The sequence below is a fragment of the Pristis pectinata genome, chromosome 18, assembly GCF_009764475.1.
Source record: "Pristis pectinata isolate sPriPec2 chromosome 18, sPriPec2.1.pri, whole genome shotgun sequence".
NCBI lineage: Eukaryota > Metazoa > Chordata > Chondrichthyes > Rhinopristiformes > Pristidae > Pristis > Pristis pectinata.
This window is the reverse complement of record NC_067422.1, coordinates 29807615-29830820: the sequence shown is the minus strand read 5'-3', so window position 1 is coordinate 29830820 and position 23206 is coordinate 29807615. Positions and strand designations below refer to the sequence as shown.

At 39.9% G+C, this 23206-nt stretch overlaps 1 protein-coding gene across 1 annotated transcript in view; it reads left to right on the top strand.

Moving 5' to 3' along the window:
- The window catches only part of LOC127580053 (dynein axonemal heavy chain 9-like), a 377996-nt gene that overhangs the window by 97672 nt on the left and 257118 nt on the right, over nt 1-23206 (top strand). Inside the window, exons 29-33 of the mRNA XM_052033209.1 lie at nt 10386-10543; nt 14661-14799; nt 16762-17049; nt 20451-20661; nt 21151-21278. Coding sequence (XP_051889169.1) covers nt 10386-10543; nt 14661-14799; nt 16762-17049; nt 20451-20661; nt 21151-21278 — 924 coding nt within the window. The remainder of the gene's footprint in view (nt 1-10385; nt 10544-14660; nt 14800-16761; nt 17050-20450; nt 20662-21150; nt 21279-23206) is intronic.

Genomic DNA, 23206 nt, shown 5'->3' with positions numbered 1-23206 from the left:
CTCTTCTTCCCTACAAGAGCTCCTGGCTCAAACCAGCCATCCAAACCTTCAGTGTTCACCCCTCTCACCCACTTTCTATGGTGCCCATCAATTTGTTTTCACACTCTTCATCAATCAGGTCCTGAGGTCACTTAGCACTTAGCACTCAGCACCCAAGAGAAGGAAAGAATGAAATGTAGAAAGAGTATGAACTATGGAGAGACTGAGAGAAATAAAATGTGGACACGAAGCATAGCATCAGTATGAGCTGAATAAAGAACCAATGCAGCATTTTCTCAGCACCCATGTGGTGCCCTTGTTTGAATACAAAGTTGAACTCTTCCTCTTCACTTCCCCATGTGGTACAACTTGTGCAGCTTCAGCAAAGGTTGAGGCTGGCTGCTCAGGTTCCAGCTTTGACTGCTGGTATGATCTTGTCTGACATCCTGGGAGTTTTGGCCCAAGGGGTACACCAAAGACAGTTCCACATGCACTGTGCAACAGTAGATTCATTGGGAGCCGAGCCGCAGGAGGGCTGCTGCCCATGAGCTGGGCTGTGGGTGTGGCTAAAGGCAGAAAATAGAGCATATCAGGGAATCCACTTTGCTGAAAAAGGTTTTGCTGCAGCTAAGTACAGGCCAGGGTCTGTGGGAGGACAAGGTGGCACGTGTTCTGTAGGGTGGTGTTGAAGGTATGCTGCTACTCAGTTACTTGGACCATTTGACAGTCCATTGTGCTGACCCCTCCATCCATGAAAGGAGCCTTGATCTCACCTCTCGCGCTTTAAGTGAGTTCTTCCAAAATAATGTGGTGATTCAATCCAGACATCTTTTCAGTTTTTTGCATATTGTGAGGTCAGTGATTCTCCTCATCATTGATGGGTCCTGAGTGACAGCAGCTCCTGAGTGACAGCAGCTGTGTTCAGCTCAGCAGAGCTTGGAGGAAGCTGTGCCTTCTGATGCACATTCACCACTGCTGTCACTGTCACCATCTCCTCTTGCTCACATGTTCTAAGTGTGCCATCCGATAAGAACCCAACACTTTACCTTACTGATCCACTGAAGTGTGAGTAACTGAGTAGGTGCATGGGCTGCATAAATCATGCAGTGTTGTACCTCATAACAACTCAGCACCTCTGAGCAATTGTCATCAGCAAACTCTGCCAACATCTGCAGCATGAGCCGAAGGTCTGTGTGAGATAACAGATGTGAATTATTCTGAATAAGGAACATGTTGCAAGAGATTGTAATGAAGAGAATCAAACTTTAATGGCTATTGAATTCAAGTCAACAAGACTGAGGTGGCTTTTATTTGCCTGCTTGCTGGGAACTTTGTCTCCCCATCATCAGGGATACTGAAACTCAACTGATCTCTAGTTCTGCCTCTCTCTCTGGCATTTGCGAGATATTATCCTCCTTTGGGTTATGTCAGTCCTCCTTTACTTTTGACCCATCTTGTATAAGGAGAATAAGAAGAAACATGTGGATGAATGTAATGTATATGTTCATCAAATGTATCAAGATGAGTAGAAGTGATGGATGGATTGACAGATGGGTTACGAAAGTGAAATGGCAGGAGAAGTTTGTGAGAAGTCAAATACTAGAGTAAACTTCTGGAGGTATGGGGAAGTAGTGCAATCATATGCAAAGCAGGGTGTAGATAAATGTGGCTCTGTACTTAAGTGACCGAAGTACTTTCTATACAAAGTCTAGTATGCTTAAAGGAAGAAAATCATTAGTGGTCTAATGGAATACATATTTTGTATGTGAGTGATGGGGATGGAAATCACAGAAGGACTAGCTGACACTTCCCAATCCAATACAGGGCAGTTGCTGGAGGACCAGCAAATGGCAAATTATTCTAAAAATGATGTAAAGGCATACCCAGCAAATTTAGGCTGGTCAATTTAACCATTGTGATGGCGAAGCAATAATTGTTTATGGAAAAAAATAATGGGCACTTGTAGAAACTTGAGTTACTTCATAATGGAGGTTGAAGAGAATGCTGTTGCTATGGTGGATTTTCAGAAGAAGGTTGATAAAGTTCCACATGAAAGAGACCCTTGGAATAAAAGTGTCAGTGACAGCACAGGAAGGAAATTGGCAAGGACAAAAAGCATAGAGATGTAGTTAACAGTTGTTCTTTTAATGGGATGTTAGTAGACAGGGTGTTCCTGATGAGGTCAGTTTCAGAATCATTGCTTTTTATGTATGGAAGTGGCTTGGATGTGTAGGGAATAAAATCAGAACTTCCAGATGATACAGTCTGGAGATGTGGTCAACAATAAGCAGAGTAGTTACAGATTGAAAGAGGATGGGCATTCGTCTGACAGAATGGTCAGACAAGTGGCAATGAAAATTTTGAGAGAGAGAGATGTGTAATGACACATTTTAGTGGGAAGAGCAAAACAAGTCAATATAAACTAAATAGAGTGGTTCTAAAGGATAAACAAGGACAGGGAGACCCAATTGTGTATGTACATAAACAATTTAAAATAGCTGTGAGTGTTGAGAGAGGTAAGTAAAGCAAATGGGATCATCAGGTTCATAGATAAGCATAGAGTACAAATGCAGGGAGGTTTAAGACTTTGTAAAATGGTGCTCAAATCATATGTGGAGTATTGCATCAGACTCTGGTTCAATAAGATATGAGGGTCCTTGAAAGCAAATGATTTACTAGAATAGTTTCAGAGATGAAGCAAGTCATCTGGATTCATCCTTGGAGCAAGGAGGTTGAGAGGAGGTTTAATAAAGTGCAAGGTCATGATAGGTTTAGACAGGATAAATGGAGAGAGTTGTTTACATTAATAGTTGTTTCAACTATTAATGTAATATTTTATTCAGGGAGTGATTATAATCTTCAGATAAAAGTTGTGGAAATAGATTTAATCAGAGCTTTCAGAAGAGAATTGGATATACACAAGAGAAAATAATTTGAAGGGCCAAAGGGCAGGAGTGAGGAATAGGATTGACTTGGTGGTGGTACAAAGTGGTGGTACTGAATGGCCTCCTTCTGTGTCCAAATGAATACATAACCCCAAGACTCCAGGAGGGTGACACTGGGACAGCATACTCTTGCTGCTGTCCTTCACACTATTCCTTTTGGATATTACTTGATCCCCTGTTAGTAGGGAACCACATCCATGAGTAACTCCTTACAACCCCCAAAGCATTCAGGATGGAAGTAGTCTTTGCCCATTTGGATTCAATACCTTCTTGATGCTCCTTTCTTCCCAGCATTAAGCTCCTTCAAGTGGCACCTTTCATGTGTCTCTTTAGACACGAGGCTTGACCCTTCCTAAAATAACAGTTGAATGGAAAGCCCAGAAGTAAACCAAACTGAGAGGCTGAGTTTGAATGTCACTGGGATGGCACACCAGGTAGTGTCACTGCCTCACAGCTCCAGTGACCCCGTTTAGATCCTAACCTTCAGTGCTGTATGCGTGGAGTTCTTTCTGTCACCATACGAGTTTCCCCCGGTGCTTTGAATTCCTCCCACATCTCAAAATGAGCTGGTTGGTAGGTTAATTAACCTCTAAATTACCCTAAGTGTAGGTGGGTAGCAGGAGAATCAGGGGGAAGTTAATAGGCATATGAGAGAGAATAGGTTACAGGGAAATAAGTGGAGGAACAAGATTGATGGGATTACAGTGAGATCCAGCATGAACATAATGGGCTGCATGAGCTCCTTCTAAAATGAAAAAAAAGAAATGAAATATCCATGTTTCCTGTGTGCTGTCAGACTCTCCTCTACCTTCTCAAACACATCCTGCATAAACTTAAAATTGGAGCTAGTATTTTACCAGAGAAAACATTAGGATCTGTACAATGGGAAAGGATTTCTCTGTTACTTTTGGACTCTTGCCTCTTTTAAGCATCTTCTATGGTAAATATTTTAAGCTTCAGCTCCCACTTTGTGAATAATCTAATTTTGTGTTCTACTTTCAAGCTAATGCCAATGGTGATTTGGCCTTCTAAATGTGAAGATACCAACCCAGTAATTTAATATTTTGTACAGAAACAGATACAGCTTTTGAGTTTAAAATGGAGTCCAGTCTCAGTATCAGGAGAATGACTGCATACCAGTTGCCTCTAACACTCACTACCCATTGACCTTATCTTATTAATGGTTACTAAGGGCTATGTGTTTACTTGAAATATTGAGGTGTGGTTCCAATTTTTTTTTAATTGTCCTGGATTAATACTTTTGATACTAACTACACAAGGTAAAATGTGAAGTGAAAAGGTACCTGAAAGCACATTAATTACTGCTGTTACCATTTTTTGTCCAGTAATTTTTAAAAAAATTTTATTTACAGGGTGGTAACAAGGTCCTTCCGGCCCAACAAGTCCGCGTCGCCCATTTTAAACCCCCAAATTAACCTACCCGTACGTCTTTGAAATGTGGGAGGAAACCGGAGAACCCGGACGAAACCCACGCAGACACAGGAGAACGTACAAACTCCTTACAGTCAGCGACGGGAATCGAACCCCGATTGCTGGCGCTGTATTAGCGTTGCGCTAACCGCTACACTACCGTGCCGTTATTTTAATCATCAGTGTTCAATTCAGTTCAGTCTCATTTGCTTGCTGATGCTATCATTTTGACAATCAATGCTGGAAAAATAAGAAAGAACATGAGCCATACCAGAGTGGGAGAAAAAGCAGGAGCATTTGGAATACTTGATTTGATGGGAAACAGTCGGAAGATGATCATTCTAAATTTAATGAGCTGTAGATGACAGCAGGTTGTGCTGAAATAAAAAAAAATTGAAACCACACATCTATAAGTTGTACATCTCATAATGTTGAGGGCAGGGACATATCGCTGAGAATATGATAACTGCAGGCAGCAGCTTTTCGCTTTCTTTTGTGCTAACAGAGTGGGAACAGTGACAGTATAGAGTCGGGAGGAATGGAGACAGAATGGAGAACAGTAGAGCGAACAAAATTCTAGAGAGATCAATGATGTTGATTATAGGCATTAGTGAAAGGGAATGGTTCGTAAGGATGGGATGGTAAGAAATACATGAAAAGTAACTATCTGAAGGGGTTGTGGGTCATGAGGAATCCCAGGAAAGAAGGTGAAACATCATTCAGATAACTCAAAATTAATTACCAGGCAACTTGTGTTTGAACAGATGGGGAGTAAAAGCCTGTTCACTAAAACATCCCAATTGTTTTGAGTACTCCTAGATATGTGAGTGAGAATTAGAGTTCTGATTGTCAACAAACTGAAAAGGAAGATTCCAGTACAGTATTACATTCGAAATGCATGGTGGTATCTGCAAGTTTGCTGCTGATAGTGCATTGTAGCCTAACGAATTTGCAAAGCCAGTTCTGTTACAGTTGACAGAGTGACTGAGATGTAAATTTATTGTCACCGGTGATGTTCAGGATTGATATCTTCGACCCTTTATTTGACACTGAATTGAGTGCTGTCTAATAAATCAAAACTATATCCAGCTGCACTGCTGACTGTGCATTAAGAGCTTCTGATTTACATTGGCAGCAGATTTATTATAGTATAAATAACCATAAAGTAACAAATTCGGGGGAAGCTGCTCAGACAGAAAACAAAGCTCTCTTTGATCAAAATCAAACTCAACACCATGAAGGAAATAAGGGTTGCCAAGGTGTTTGGCTGTGTTGAGCAAATAGTTTCTCATAGAGCATCGCTGAAAGTAATATAGTTAACTACCAGCACCGTGATGCACTCCTGCAGGATCCTCATATTCCAGTGGATTTTCTTCATATAGGGTAACATCTCTGATACAACAGAGGGATTTGTTGGCACTTCGTCACATTGAACAATGGATTAATGCATTGAGGATCATAATTTATTATTGCAATCAACTGACAGCTTTGCTGCAGTCCATATTACATGATTACAGTCCTATTACATGAACCCATTTGAACATTCACAATGGTACATTTGAAGCTGGACATTTCAAGTATATAGCGTGATCAAAGAAATCATCCTGCCTGTAAACACTCTGATATGACAGCACCATTATGTTCTTTCAAATGGGAGTTAATCAGAATGTTTCTTGGAACAGCCATTCCATTGGTGATCACTCACCTATGAATTGGAAAGAGAATAAATTGAAAAGTAAAGAGACAGGCAGCTGTGTGTTTATTACTGGGTGGGAGGGGATGGAGACACGTGAGACTGGAAATGCTGGAATCTGGGGCAACAATCAGCTGGAGGAACTCAGTGGGGCAAACAATCCCCTTCTCCTCTCTCAGTCTTGATGCAGGGTTTCAACCCGAAATGCCAATAATTCCCCTCCCCTCCCCTCCCCTCCCCCCGCCCACTGATCCTGCTCGACCCACTGAGTCCCTCCAGCTGATTGTTTGTCACTGGGGATGGAGTGATGTCCTTTTGGGAAGGTTGATATAATGAACATAATGGGGGGAGAGGAGAGAAGACACTTTGCGTAAGAATTAAGGAAAAAGGATAATTGTTTTGAGAGCTTGGTAATGGAGTGGTGGGTAGATCCCATTTTAGGGATGGGGAAGAAGAGACCCTTTACAAATAAGCATGCGTGGGGAGCAAAATGCTTCCTGTTGAATGAAGGGATTGAGGTAGAGAAGAGTGCACTGCAAACTCCACTCACAACTTGGTGATGGTAATTATGTGTCCTCATTTTAAACAGTACTTTTGATTGACCATGATAAATCCTGTGGCAAAGGCTAGTTATGTATGATTATTTTGTAATATATATGCATCTCCTCATGTGATATACCAGTATGTTGATTATCAATATCATAACAGGAATTTTTTGATATGAACCAGTGATCTTAAATGCTTTGAAGAACATGGACTGCTCCTATCTGTGACATTAAGAACCACCTCTGAATGCATTCCTCAAACCTTCATTTATGCAGTACACCTTTTTGCCATTAAGTTGGGAAAAGAATATTACTGGTACTGCTCTGGAAAGCCTGAGGCCTCACAAAGAGTGAACTGACAAGAGAGGAACATGTTTTGTTTCCAAAGGTAGCAAGGTTTAATGCCCATAGTCCCATTTTGTACAATATTTTGGATTGACTTTTTTCTATATCCTTTGGGATTGATTTTATTGTTCAGTTTTTTTAAAATTTTTCATTCAATCCAGGTTTTTTTCTTGGGTTTTAATAGTTTTTTTATAATTAGGTTACTTTTGGTTATTAAAATAGCACTCGAGATGCATCAACGTCATCTCTATTGTGACCAACTAAATCAAATCAGTAAAGATAGTTCAGAGAGTTCAGGCTTTGTCTTAATTATTTCTTTGAGAATATCTCCTTTAATTTTCAATCACAAAATAACTTTAATAGTTTTCTCTGCCCCCCCTTCCCTACAGCCTCTTCTACCATCAAAATACTACTGGCTCATGTATCCTGCAGATTAATGGGTTTCGTCACTGGTCTAAAGGCATATTTTGAAAGCTGCATGAGACAATCATAAAACAAAATTAATAAAAACATGAATTCCACAAGGTTGATATCTATTGTTGCCACAGAGTTTTTAATCAAGTGGGGGGGAGAGCTATTTCCCTGCAGGGATTTTGTGCTGTTTTCCTGTTCTTATCAGTTAAACACAAAAAACATTAAGCCTTATATTTCGTAAGCAAAGTTATTCATTTTTAAGCACCCCCTTTTCTAACATGTAAAAGCACACATTTCCATAGATTTTTACCACAGGAAGCTTCCTAATTTTGAATATTTCTCTTGTATTTTGCCACTAAGAAATAGAAACAGAAAAAAATAAGAGCAGGAGTAGGCCATTCAACCCTTTGAGCCTGTTCATTCATTCAGTACAATCATGGCTGATCCTTTGTCTCAGTATCATACCCCTTGATATCTTTTGTATCTGTTTCTTTCCTTCTTCAAGACTTGGCCCTTGCTACCTTCTGTGATAGAGAATTCCACAGTTTCACCACCTCCTGAGTGAAGAAATTTCTCTCACCCCAGGCCTAAATATCTCAGCCCATATCCAGAGACTATAACCTCTTGGTCAAGACACTCCAGCCAGAGGGAGCATCATCCAACCTGTTGAACCTTTTCAGAATTTTGTGCATTTCAATGGATATCTTCTCCTCCTCCTGAGCTTTAGTGAATACAGGTTTAGTCGGCTCAATCTCTCCTTATGCACCAGTCCCACCATCCCAGGCATTGATTTGATGAACCATCATTACACTCATCTGACTGAAGTATAATGCAGTTTGAATAGGTATAATGGTTTGAGTATTATAATCATCTTGGGTTATGGAATCATTGAAATATCGAAAGGTGACACAGTTAGTAGAGCCTCTGCCTCACAGCACCGGAGACTTGGGTTCAATCTTGACCTCAGGTGCTGTCTGTGCAGAGTTTGCATAATTTCTTCATGACCATCTGTGTTTCCTCCAGCTGCTCCAGTTTCCTTCCTTAATTGCCTGATGTAGATTGCCCCTAATGGGTAGGTGAGTGGTAGAAACTGGAGGGAGTGATGAAACTGTGGGGAGAATAAAAAATGAGAATAATGTAGGATTGACGTAAATGGGTGGTTGTTGGTCGGTGTGGACTTGGTGAGCTGTATGTCTTGATGACTCTGATGCAATGAGACCATTTTTCCCATTGTGCCTGTGACTGCTCTTTGAAATATATACCTAATTAGTTCTGTTACCTTGGCCTTTTCCTATAATCCATTATATTATCTCCCATTGAGTATTTGCCCAACTATATTTTGAAAGATATCATTCAAACCTTTTTCCAGCACCCTTTCAAACAGTGCATCCTATACCATAACAACTTATCCGAGTGCCCAGGAAGTTAGTCAGACAGAACCTCTCCTTTATGAATCTACACAGGTTATCTTTGCCAAATTGTTATTATATGAGGCAATGCTGAAGTTTATTCCTTAATTTAATTTTAAATGAAATGGAAGTATTATTATATCTGATGTAATGCAGGACAATGTGAACAATTAATAAAATCTGTATCTTTTATGAAAGCTGTAAAACTGAGATAATCAAAATTCCAGAATTGTGGAGCTGTTTATAGTTCTTGCATGCGTTTGGCAGCATTCTGCTATCTCATTCATTTTGGTGAGGCTGTATTTAAACCTATCACCAGAGGGAGCCATCCACTGAATCTCAGCAAACACACGTTTAAGTAACTGAAAAGCAATAAAAAACCTGCAGATGCTGAAAATTTGAAATAAAAACAGAAAAAAGCCAGAGATGCTCAGCAGGTCAGGCAGCTTCTGTGGAGAGAGAAATTTCAAGTCAATAACCTTTCATCAGAACTCATTTGAGTTCTGAAGAAAGGTTATCAATCTCAGCTGAATATTTTCAGCATCTTCTGTTTTTGCTACCTGTTAAAGTAGCTTTTCTCAGTTTGTATTCTTTTGGCATGGAAGTTGTAAACTGGAGGAAACCCACATCTTGTTTAAATGTGGTTCTAATTGCCCCACAGTGTGCTGTGAACAGCCAGCCCCACTAGCCTACAAGGTCATGGGAGCCCATCCATTACATCATTGTGAGGAAAAGAAGCTCACCATCACCTTCTCAAAGCAGCTAAGGATGGGTAATGTACAGCCCTGCCAGTGATGTCCAAATACAGAGAAGAGATGCTTTTTAACAACAGTATTTCCTGTTGTTTTATAAATTCCTTTTGGACACGTCCACTGACTCCACTCTTGCCCCTGGATTATTGACACGTGGGTTAGAGTTTCACATCAAGGCATTTATAACAGGTCCTTCTGCTTGATCTTGTGGCTCCAACAACTACTTAAGGCTTAAAAGGAGTATCGCTGATATCCTATTCAACCAATCCTCAAACCTTGACAACAGAAGCAGTTTTGGAAATGTTTGTGGTTTTTACACTGGTATTGGGTCCATTTTGTCATCCAGTTTGATCCCCTGTAGTGGAGCCAGTGAGAAGGGAAACATCTGCAATGGACCTGTGGGTACACCTGCCAGCCTGGAAGTATTTCCAGTTCTTGACTGCCCTGTGTGGTTAGAAGCTCCTCCCGGCCCATTTTGAGAAAGGTGCCCAGACTCCCATCCTGAGACCCTCAACCGTGCCTGTTTTGAGGGTAAAACGATCAGACATTTTTAAATGTCTTGTCCCATTCCTATTTTCCTATCCTTGCCAGGCCACTACTGATACTGACTTTGGGAGTTAACACTTCCCACACTGAGATAGGCAAGTGTTAAGTCCCAAAATCCGTGTCAGTGGAACCCTTGTTTCAGTGTCAGAAGGTTGTGTGTTCAAGTCCTACTTCGGAGACGAGAACAAAAATTTAGAGTGATAACTTGGAGCAGTACTGAGGGTGTGTTATTCTGTTGGAGGTGCTGGATGAGACATGAAATCATGCCCACGCTGCTCTCTCAGATAGGAACAATTTGTCACGTCACTGTGTTGGTGTTCCCACAGGTGAAATCCATTCAGGATGCAATCCGAGACAAAAAACTCCGTTTCAACTTCATGGGTGAAGAGATCAACCTGACTCTGTCCGTTGGGATCTTTATCACAATGAACCCTGGATATGCTGGACGTACAGAACTACCTGAGAATCTGAAAGCCTTGTTCCGGTGAGTGTCCACAATTAGCAGGCCTCTTGGGGATCAGTAGGAGCACCCATTCTGTGAGTGTTGTATTATAAGTTGTCCTGCCAAATGCCATAGAACCTGCTCAAGTATCTGGCGCTAACCACTTAGCAGCTTAATGAATACATACTGTTTGTAGTTGGAGATATATCAAAATAAACATATGATTGTACAGCACAGGTACGATTACATGGACCATACAATATGTTACATGGACTTTTTGACCAACATTGATGCTGAATAAAGCCAATAATTTCCAAGACCCTGTCAACAAAATTCTCCAGAATGCACAGGCTGTTCCATTTGACTCGCCTCATACTTCTCCTGAGGCGGTGTTGGCCTTTCCACTGTAACTACACACAACTAAAGTCATCATCACTGCTTATATTGTATGTCTTATGAAATTCTTGATGAAGGGATCACCTTTGTTCTTACACACCTCGATTGATCAGCAAGGTGGGAATTTATCATAATGGGGTGCTCAGCTTTCAAAGTGTGGTGAGTTGGGTTGGGGTCAAAATGTGGAATCTATTGCAGTTTTCTTTAAGGACTCCTGCCAGACATGTTTTGCCAGAAATGAGGCCCAACACATAGTAGACATGTGCACAAAGGCCTTCTCATCCATCACAGAGGGAGAGAGTTTGGAAGCAGCGTAGGGTGGGATCATGGGGAGAATAATTGTGGAAGGCAAGGAGAAGGTCGTGGAAGGGTACATCACTGGGCTTAGGGGACTGTTTAGGTCGAGGATGGGGATTTCAGGCTGGAGAAATTAGCTGGGGTGGGCAGGGAGAGACTGAGGAGAAGATCAGAGTGAGAAGCATTGGCAGCAGGTTTGGTAGAGATGGAACTCCCCACCAAACCTGTAGTAGTGAGGGACTCCCTGGCAGATGTCCAGGTTAAATTAGGTTCCCTGTAAACAATGCCACACCTGGACTTAACCTTCCTGTTAAGGCCTACTTTAGTGTTATCCTTGATGGAATACAATTTTGTGCATTGCCTCAAAATAAGTGTTGCATACCATTTGACATCGCAGTGTCTGTCCAGTGTACTTTGCGAGGAACTGTGCCAAATAAATGATGGACCCAAATCTAATTTAAGAAACTCTGCTACGGCTGCACTATGTATCTGATCACAGTTGAGACAGCACACAAAATATGAAAGCATTTTTAGGCCACTAGCTTTAAAAAGCCAGTCAGGAGATTTATCATTGCCATTTTGTGATAGAAGGGATAAAATGTGAATATGTTTTCAATTAATAGTTATTTTTCAATAGAGCCATTTTTCATGGGTTTAATCAGCAGAATCTTCACACAGGTCCCATCATGTGATAACAATACCCAATGCCATAACAAGTTTCCTGCCCAGGATATGCTCACTGTTTTACTCTCTTACTCTCTGCACCAAGCACATTCTTGATGGCTCTGTTGATCTTCCCCCAGAAACACCCCACAACCCACCTTGATATTCACTTTGATTTCATGACTGGCACTGTGCATTCACAAGTCATTCTCTGACCTTTTCTTTACATTCTTCTCCGCCAATTCCCCCTTCCCTGCATCACATCAGAGACTGCATCAAAGGTATTACATTTGTTAACAACATTCTTTCGAACAATGTTCTTGAGAAAGGCACTGAAAAGTGAAATCTTTCATTTTCTCCTGTTAATCCTGCTTCTTTCAATGACTTCTCATGGAAGAGAAGAATTCTTATAATTTACCAACAGCTGGATTTTCAAAAGCTTATGGCCCTTCATTCATCATAGTGTTAATAAAGCCACCAATCTGATATATGATTACTCATACTCTTGTCTCCATTAAAAACCAGTGCTTGTTCTTACCCTGTCCATTTCCCAGCATGGCTCTCCTTGTTCTCCAAAGGTTGCGGGTTTTAAAGGATTTGACAGGCAGGATTGTATTTGAAAAGAATGGCTCCAACATCCTTCCAGCAACATATGCTAAGGCTGTTGGGGAGAGTTTAAGCTCATTTGGCAGGGGGATGGGGGATGGGACGCAGTAGATATACATGGGATGGGGGACGGGATGGTGTGGGGGGTGGAGGGACGGATATGTGCACTCAAATATAGAAGGAAAACAAAGGCAGTCTAGTATGCAGAGCAGACATGGATTCACAGAGTTATACAGCATGGAAACAGGCCTTTTGGCCCAACTCGTCCATGCCAACCAAGATGTCTGTCTATGCTAATCTCATTTTCCTGCAACTGGTCCATGTCCTTCCAAATCTTTCCTATCCATGTACCTGTCCAAATGTCTTTTAAGTATTGTAATTATACCTGCACCTACCACCTCCACTGCCCTCTCACTCCATATACTCGCCATCCTCTGTGTGGAAAAACTTGGCCCTCAGGTCCCTTTTAAATCTTTTCCTTCTCACCTTAAACCTCTGCCCTCTAGTTTTAGACTTCCCTACCCTAGGAAAAGGAGTGTGGCTACCTACTCAATCTGTGCTCTTCAAGAATAGTGACGTTCCCAATTCCTATGCCCAAAGCCTTAGCCGATGCAGGCAAGCATACCATACACCTTCTTCATCACTCTGTCTACCTGCATCTCCACTTTCAGGAAGCTATGTACTTTTTCAGAAAAATCCTTCAGCCCCATTACACTCAGATCTTTCTGTACATCTCTAGCTCTAGGCTCTTGAAGATCCCTGAGATAACCACGCCACTATTCTTGATTGTCACTTAAATTTCCAAGTTCTGGAATTTCCTCTCTGTTCCTCTCTACTCCTCCTCTTTTCTTTAAGCCTTACATCAATATAGCTTTTAGTCATCTGTTCTAAAATCCTAATTAAGCTGAGAATGTTTTACTATATTAAAGGTGCCATAAGTTGTTATGTTATGAAAACTGAAATATTTAGACTCTGTCGAGATCTCATCATTCCAGCCCCATGTTGCATTTCTATTTGAAATGTCAATGATTTGGAAGGTGATTAATTCAGTTACAACACTACTTAATCAAGTTGTACCTTAGATGTTTAACAAATTACCTAGTCCCACCTCTTGTATCAGGTTTCATAAGAACACTACTTTTATAATTCAAATTTTCCAGTATGTCCTGATTTTCCTTGAGGCATACTTTCAGTAATTGATTTTTAATAAATTATAATTTTGTGGAAATGCGTTAAATATAAAGGGCCAGCAAGGTGACAATATTTTTTCAATTGACTCTAAACTGCATCTTTAAATGATCTACAGTATATTCTACATATACTCAGTTCTTGCTGCCTTGTACTTGGTTTTCAAAGAACCTAAACCAATTTCACTGCATGATTCAAAAGGCATTATATCATTATGAATGACACTAGTGGGTATTAGTACTCGCAAACTTCATAAGAGGAAAGTAACTTGCACATGTCAAATTCATTTTTGGGTGGGACCTAAAGGTGATGGACAAATAATGCACAGAGGACCTGAAGCTTTAAGTTCCTGTAGACTTTTAACCAGAGAGGCTGAGAATTGTGGTTTACAAGTATGAAGAGGACAAGGAAAGGGGAATTGTTAGTACTAAAGAACTGATAAAGGAAGCATCTTAAACTCACAATCATAGAATAACACAGAATGGAAGCAGCCCCTTTGGCCTAGCTCGTCCATGCCGACCAATGTGCTCATTTAAGCTAGTTCCATTTGCCCGCGTTTGGCCCCTATCCTCCTAAACATTGTCCTATCCATGTACCTGTCTAAGTGTTTAAATGTTGTTATTGTACCTGCCTTTACCACTTCTTTTGGAAGCTAGTTCCATATACCTACCACCCTATGTGTGAAGAAGTTGCCCCTCAAGTCCCTTTTAAATCCTTCCCCTCTCACCTTAAACCCATGCCCTCTAGTTTTTGATTCCCTTTCCCCGGGGAAAAGGACTGTGTGCATTCACCCTGTCTATGCCCGTCATGATTTTATACACCTCTTTCAGGTCATCCCTTAGTCTCTTATGCTCCACGGAATAAACTCATTTGTTCAGAAGCATCAAAAATTAGTTAACACTTCAATTGTTACCAGTGCTGACCTAGAATATTCCAGTTGACATTCATATTATGTCACCTCCATACTGTGATGAAGGAGGTCACTTAAACCCGTTGACTTGTTTTCCAGACCCTGTGCCATGGTGGTCCCAGACTTTGAATTGATTTGTGAAATCATGTTGGTTGCTGAAGGTTTCATTGAAGCTAGGCTGTTGGCCAGGAAGTTCCTCACTCTGTATCAGCTCTGTAAAGAATTGCTTTCCAAACAGGTATGGCAGAATAGTTTACAGCATTGAAAGATCTGTTTTTTTTTACCTTATCTGATCTTGTGAACACTTACTGCTGATCTCAGTGTATGGCTCTTCGTTTACAAAATGTAAATGTGATTTGGTGCATATATTATGGGAGGAAAGTCAGGCCTTGCCTTGTGCTACATTGGTAATCATTAGGAATACTTCCCCAATCCCTGACACAGAGCAGTCTAACCATAATGATGTCACAGTGAGAGCAGCTCACACACACAAACTATTTTCCACATTTAAGTAGTTTAGAATTTGGACTACATTTGATGTATACAGCTTGTTCTGCTATAACACAACAGTTACATTCCTAAGAAACCTCACACTATAGAAAGCCACAATATTGTAGAACAGGCTGTAGTTGCCTTCAAAGCACAGATCTAAACAGGTTTCCTGATCGTGATTGCCCTACTACCAGCTCATCCATCAATCGCGTTATACCCAATTCTCATTATGGAGACGTGCGTTATAGCATAACTGCTTGTACCTCCCCGTGACACTGTAACCATATCATGGTTTGAAATGCCGTAATTTGCATTTTATTTGATCCGCTGCCTTTAGTAAGCTGTATCATCTCTCTAGAAACCTTCATCTTATTTTCCATTGATACTGTTCAATTGAATGCAATTTCTAATGCCAACCCCTACCTCCCCTGCCACTGACAACTGAAGGTTATCAAGGCAGAGCATAAAATGCAACTAAATGACATAAGCAGTAAAATCAATCTCTTCACAAAGTAGTAATTTAATTTTTTTTGAAATACTTCTAGCCTGTATAACTTCTGGAGGTCAGGAGAGTCTCTTAATTGGAACATCTACAATTAGAGGCTTTATTTTCATACAGGCGTAATTAAAGTATCCAAACTGATTGCTAATGTTGAGTCAGGATCAACATTACTAAGGCTGTGTGCCTAAACTAAATCCCTTGTAATGACAAGAGAATTTTCACTAAGGAATGATTTTTTAAAAAATCAATAAGTGCTTTAAAGCTGTTCTCATTGAATATCCTTAGATATTCCTTTGAAGCAAGTGCATTTTGTGCCAATTGTATAGATGGATTTTTCCCATGGCTGTGTAATCCTTGAACCTGCTTGAATTGCACATGTATAATTGACTCTTCACTGATACTGATGCAAAGTAATAAGGTGCGAGACCACCAAGAGACTTATACTAATGAAAGCAGGTATTGATTATGCTGCCTCCCACCCCCACACACCTGAGAATTCTGTGACGTACTTTTACATTTATCATTATTGATCTTAGTTTCACTGAAGTTGTACCACTTAAAAGAAATCCCAAAAGCAAATGTAATTTATTATTGATGAAATCAACAATTCAGAAGACAAGCTTAGTGTTAACTCTAATAAAATTACAATGTAGAAAGGATTTTGATGATTAAAGAGGGATAGAAGCAAAGAAATTACAAGTGAGAGCTTGTACATTTCTCACCAGAACTGTTTCACCACTGGGGTGAAATGGTTTTGTGTGATATTCATAGCAGACCCATTAATGAGTATGCATGGAATACACTTGCTGTATTCATAAGTTATTATCCATTTCAAAATGAACATTTTATATACTTTGGATAATCCCTTTATTAAAATAATGGACCAATTTTTTGTACAGATGTAGTTGCTAGTGTCACATATTGTCATTGCAATTCATAAACAACTTAAGGAATGATTTTTTAATGTCTTTATATAGTCTAGTCATCATCAACAGGCTTTCTCAAGAACTCAAGATTACTTGAATAAGTTTCCAAGTATCTTTTCAAGCACCTTTGAGTTGGTCTCCATCATAGAAAATGAGGTTAAGGTTCTTCCAGAATACTGTTTGCTCAGGCGACAACAGTGGTCTCTTTGTTGGATTAGGTGACGGTGATTGTTTTCATCAAACGCATGCTTTGTTTAACTCAGCCATTGTCCTTTGCTAGGATCACTATGACTGGGGACTTCGCGCTATCAAATCTGTACTGGTTGTGGCCGGCTCACTGAAGAGAGGCGACCCAGGCCGCCCCGAAGACCAGGTTCTAATGAGGGCCCTTCGGGACTTTAACATACCGAAGATAGTAACTGACGACGTGCCTATTTTCATGGGTCTGATCAGCGATCTCTTCCCTGCACTGGATGTTCCTCGGAAGAGAAATCTTCAGTTTGAAGGACACGTGAAGCAGTCCATTGTGGACCTTAAATTGCAGCCTGAAGACAATTTTATTTTAAAAGTAAGTAACAAATTCTTAGATTAAATCTGTTTATTCTTAAGGATATTTGTCATGGTTTCAGCTGAAATTAGTGGTTGAAAGTTCAGAAAGGTCAGAAAGGAATGGGTAGACAAGACACTGCAGATGCTGTAATCTGGAGCAAAAAACAAATTGCTGGAGAAACTCAGGCAACATCTGTGGAGGCAGAGGGATGGCTGACGTTATGGGTCGAGGCCCAGCATCAGGAAAGGAATGGATAATGCAGTGGGTTCAAATACGGGGCCTAAATGTACTCAACCTGGGCTAGCAGTTCCACAAAGTATTGCTGGTGATGATATTCTCCAGGGTCAGTTTCTCTCCATCTGTACATTGAAAAGTGGAAGTCAGGGATGAGCTGGAGATTGGTGCTGGTGCATCTGATCTCCTGCTCTTCTGCAGGACACTCCACTGAGCACAGGAGCGAGGCCCAAATGTATGGAGCAAACGGATGAAAACACATGGTTTCCAACCCTTCTGTTTCATGTGACCCTATTCACTCAATCAAAAGTAAAAAGGTAAGTGCAGATGTGTTTTTTTAATTATTGTAGTATATCTTTGTGTTTTTAAGTAATTTCTAATAGTTTAATGGATTTTTAACAAACTTTAAAATGTTTTAATTTTTCAAATGATTTTTCATGCCTCTTGGTACTGCTTAGAGATTGGTACCTCAGGATCCATTGCCTGAGGCCTACTCACTGTTCGTAGCCAACTCCCAGCTCATAGGATAGGGCCAGATTGAAGTCAGTCTAGCCCTTCTTTTCCCCCTTTTTTAATTTGGCTTTGAGAATGGTCCAGTCTAATGGAACAATGACCTTCTCTGAGGTGGGCTGTGATGGCCCTTTTTGTGCAATATACTGTATATAGAACAGTGCAGCGCAGGAACGGGCCCTTCAGCCCACGATGTCTGTGCTGAACATGGTGCCAAATTAAACTAATCCCTTCTGCCTGCATGTGATCCATAACCCTCCATTCTCTGCAAATTCATGTGCCTGTCTAAAATCTTCTTAAACGCCACTGTTGTATCTGCTTCCAGCACCACCCTTGGCAGCGTGTTCCAGGCACCTACCACTCTCTATGTGAAATAACTTACCCCGTACAAGCTATGCCCTCCAGTATTTGATATTTCTACCCTGGGAAAAAGGTTCTGACTGTTTACCCTATCTATGTCACTCATAATTTTATAAACTTCTATCGGGCCTCCCCTCACTCTCTGACACCCCAAACAAAACAATCCAAATTTGTTCAACCTTTCATAGCTGATACCCTCTAATCCAGGCAACATTCCTGGTAAACCTCTTCTACATTCTCTCTAAAGCCTCCACATCCTTCTTCTGATGGGGCGACCAGAACTGCACAGGAATTAACAAGTAGGGTTGATAAAGTGGAACCTGTCGATGTAGTTTATTTGATTTTCCAAAAGATAAAGTGCCACATAATAGGTTACTGCACAAGACGAGCTGATAGAGTTGTGGATGATATTATTCACGTGCATAGAGCATTGGCTAACTAACAGAAAACTAATGTGGGATAAATGTGCCATTTTAAGGTTTACTAGCTGTAACTTGTAAGTTGCTACAGGGATCAGTACTGAGTCCTCAACTATTTACACCCTGTATTAGAGACTTAGATAAAGGCATTAGGCTGTTAACTTACTTTTCTACCCATCTTTATATTATGAGGAGGTTGCAAAGAGTCTGCAAAGGGATAGAAAATTAAATGACTGAGCAAAAATTTAGCAGATTGAATACAAGGCAGGGATAATGTGAAACTATCCACTTCACTAGGAAGACATGAGAAGCTGAATGTTGTGTAATGGAGGGAGTGCAGAATGTACAGAGATCTGGGTATCTCCATACAAGAAACACAGAAAGTTAGTATGTAAGTACGGAAAGTAATTGGCAAAGAAAGTAGAACATTGGCTTTATTGAATGGAGGATGGAATATAAAAATAGTGAAGTCATGCTGCAATTGTACCGAGCACTGGTGAGACCACATTTGGAGCACTGCATACAGATTTGGTCTCCTTATTTAGGAAGGGATATAGTTGCATTGGAGACATTTCAGAGAAGGCTGACAGGTTTATTCTCATATGAAGGGGTTTTGAGGAACGATTAAAGGTTTTGAGGCACCCAGAGCTAATTTCTGATTTGGGGATCATCCCCTGTATCCATCCTTCTGGGTCTGTTCTATTTAATGTCAACCCATTGGTTTTATATTTCCCACAGTAACCCATTATGTTTTCAAGTATCAACATTTCACAGTTTGAAAAAGAAGGTTACCCCAGAATCTGAAAAAAAAACAAAATCATAGAAAAACAGTGGATTTCTACCACACTGAAAAATTTTATGTTCTTGAAATACCAACCAGCCTTTTCTAGATATTGTTCGTTGTCAATATTGATTTCATAACTGATTTCTCTTGTTTCATGTTTATGACTATTGGTTCAAGCTGCTCACCAGGACCTGAACACATGATTTACACAACTCTACAGGGCAGCACTGAGGATGGGCTGCATAATTTGAAATACATCCTTTGGATGAGAATTTTGGCTGAGGCTTCAGTTACTTATTTCAAATATTTAAGTAGATTTTTAAGATCCTATAACCGGAATTTAGAATCCCCCTGGTATCCTGAATTCCAAATTTTAACATCACTGTGCAAAACAAGTTAAATGTTCATTTGTTCATTGATTATTTTCGGAATATAGCCATGAGTAACTTAATGCTGCTGTCTAGCCAAAGTGACAGTACTGTAAAACTAATCTATTGGGTGTAAAACACTTAGATATATCTGATTGCAAGAACTTTCTTGTATCATAATTGTGATTCACATTATTGCAGATTGACTTCTGGCTTTAGAATGCTTGATTCTTAATAACACTGATGGTTTGCACATCAATGTGAAATACCTCACTTTTCACCGAAGCGTGAATGGAATGCAACTTCATTATAATTTGTGGCCTTCTGTTTCTGTTTTTTTTATTTTGGATGAGACATTAAATTTGTTTGTTCAGGTGGATGTGAAAGATTTGATGGCATTCTTTGAATGAGGAATTCTTTCTGGATTCTCAGCTACATCCTTCCTTCAGCTATATTTTGATATGTAAGGCTTCTTAATGTTGTATGCTGGGAATGTGCATCTGTCCACCCATTCAGCACCATTAGATATGGTAAATTTGTCAAGAAGTGAATACCTGATCATTCATTCCCTCACTGACTGCCTTGGGATCTTGTGTGTGAACTGACTGCTTTGTGTCACAAATATTTTTGGGCTGTAATACCTATCTATTGAATGTGAAACATTTTTGAGATGTCAGTGATAAAATGTCATCTGTATGTATGATCTTTGTTTCTTGGCTCATTATTGCTATTTCCGTTTTTCAGGTTGTTCAATTGGAAGAGATGCTTGAAGTGAGGCATTCTGTGTTTGTTGTGGGAAATGCTGGAACTGGCAAGACTCAGGTCCTGAAATCCTTGTACAAAACTTACCAGAACATGAAACGGCGACCAGTCTGGGCTGATCTTAATCCCAAAGCTGTCACTAATGATGAGCTCTTTGGGATCATCAACCCAGCAACTAGAGAATGGAAAGATGGTGTGTAGCAACCACATAAAGTGGTTCTATCCAATACAACCACTGTAACTGAGCACATACCTTAGTAAAATTAAGCCAGCTATTTGTTGAATGAATGAACCAGTATTTGGGCATTCAACATTCAAACCAGCCTAATCTTCTTGCATTTCATTTAAGTCTTCGTATAAAAACTTGAGCTTTTGATCCAAGTATTACTGCAAAATATCTGAAGTGTCAGTATCAGATCTTCATGCTGTCAAATAGATACATGCACAGATTATCCAAGTTTGCATGTGTGAATGATATCTGTGCAAGCTACTGGAGTGCTGCCATCATTTGTTGAGTAAAATTCTTTTATCAAGGAGAGAAGATTAAGAGTAAAATTGCTGTAAGAAGAAAACTAATTACTTCAATTCAGGGCTGGCCTGTGGTGTTATTTTAGCCCCATGTACCTCCCTGAATCGTCTGTATATCAAACGTAAGTGGTTTCTTTTTGTGTTAAATTCTTAGGGCTGTTTTCAAATATTATGCGTGAACTAGCAAACATAACCCATGATGGTCCCAAGTGGATTGTGCTCGATGGTGACATTGATCCTATGTGGATCGAATCTCTAAACACTGTCATGGATGATAATAAGGTAAGTCAATATCTGCATCCTGAGCTGAACTGGTGTTTGAAGAACAAATGCTGAAGAGATGATTAACAATAGGTTAACTTTTCAAATAAAAAGGCTGCTGTATAATTAATCTAAATCATCCTGATACACTAATTATGGTAATGGTCAGATAAATTATAAAGGGCGATTATTGAATGCTCTTTGCTGACATTGACTGGGAGAAGCACATGCCTCACTTGGAGTGATACTGAAGGATGATTTAATTTTTTTTCAATATTTCTAACTAGAGTTACCATTTGAGTGAGCCATGCACTCTTCTGGGAATGCTGAGGCACTCAGGTGAAAACTCCCATTGGGGCATGGAGCATATTATAATCAATATATATCTGCCTAATGTACTCACTGTTTTGAATTTCAGTGTAAAAATGCTTTAGGGGTAATTTTCACTATTAAAATAAGCTTGTCTTCTACATTATGGATGATTTTGAAGTATCAGGCACTATCTTAATGTCAACTTTTCTTTAAAGCTCTATTTAAATTAAAGTTTTATCTCAAATGATGTATAATCAAATTCCACAAATACTGCAACGTCAAAGTGGAACTATTATGAAACATCTAATTGTCAGTTTTTCTCATAAAACAAAAATGCCCTAAATTATACAATGTTGGAATGAAACTTTGCACATTTAAGGACAAAAAACATTGATGATAAAGTTTTCACACTCTACTCATCCTCCAAAGTTGATAGTGACCATTGTTTTCACCATTATAACTGCTATCATTAACAATCTGTCAGTCTTTTAAGATTTCCAACAGCCACAGTTTTCAATAGCTAAGCCATACAGTGGTGAGCTCAGAAGGTGTTGTTTGGCTCTTTGTTCTTGCATTTCTGTGTTGTGAAAGGTGTCCGTTTTCCCCAATCCCTCGCTTTTTTTCCTCAAAGCCCTGTGAACTTTCTTCTAAATATTTATCCAGTTCCTTTGGACATTATTACTGAATTTACTTCCAACTGGTGCTTTTGGATGTCATCACTATTTGTGCAAAAAAAAAAGAATATCCTTGTATAGTTTTTTGCCAGTTGCCTTAAATCTAGGCCCTGTAGATACTGACCCTTCTGCACTAGAAATAATTTCCTATTTGCTTTGTTATAACCCTTCACTTGTATTAAATCTCCCATTAACTCTCTCTGCTCTAGGGAGATGAAATCCACTTTCCCAGTGTCTGCCTATAACTCAAGTCCCTCTTTCATGGTAGAATTCTATTAAATCCCCACTGTACCTCACTGAGCTTTTGACATCTTTCTAAATTATGGTACCCAGAAGAGGACACACATTATCAACTGAAAACTAACTGGTGATTTATAAAGCTTTGTTCTCGCATCCTTGCTTTATCACTCACCTGCCTCTGTTTATAAAGACAGGGATCCCATAGGGTTGTTCACAATCCTTCTAAACCATGCTGCCTTAAGAGATGTTATACTTGCACCTTGTGTCTCTTTCCGCACTGGCATTTAATTTACATGGATTCTCCTCATTCTTCCTACCACATTGCATGACTTTACACTTCCTGCATGCTATTGCTCTAAATGTAGATACAATATTTGATAGGACATTAGAATGGAAGCCCAGCCAGTCCATGCCAGCATGTACGCTCCAGTTCAAGTTTGTCCTCTCCTTCCTGCTCTAACTTTATCAGCCTAACTTTGTATTCCCACTCTCTTGTAAATTTATCCAGCCTTCCTTTAAATTCATTTCCACATTTCAGCACAACCATTCACTGCGCTAGCAAGTTTCACATCCTCAGCACCTCCTGGGTGAGGTCATTCCTTTTGAATTCTGTATTGGTTTGTTGGTGTCTGCTATGTTTGCTCTTCACCACAACAAAAATTCTCTCCTTCTGTGTTACCTGTTAAAATTCATCATGGTAATAACAACCCCCATTCAGACATT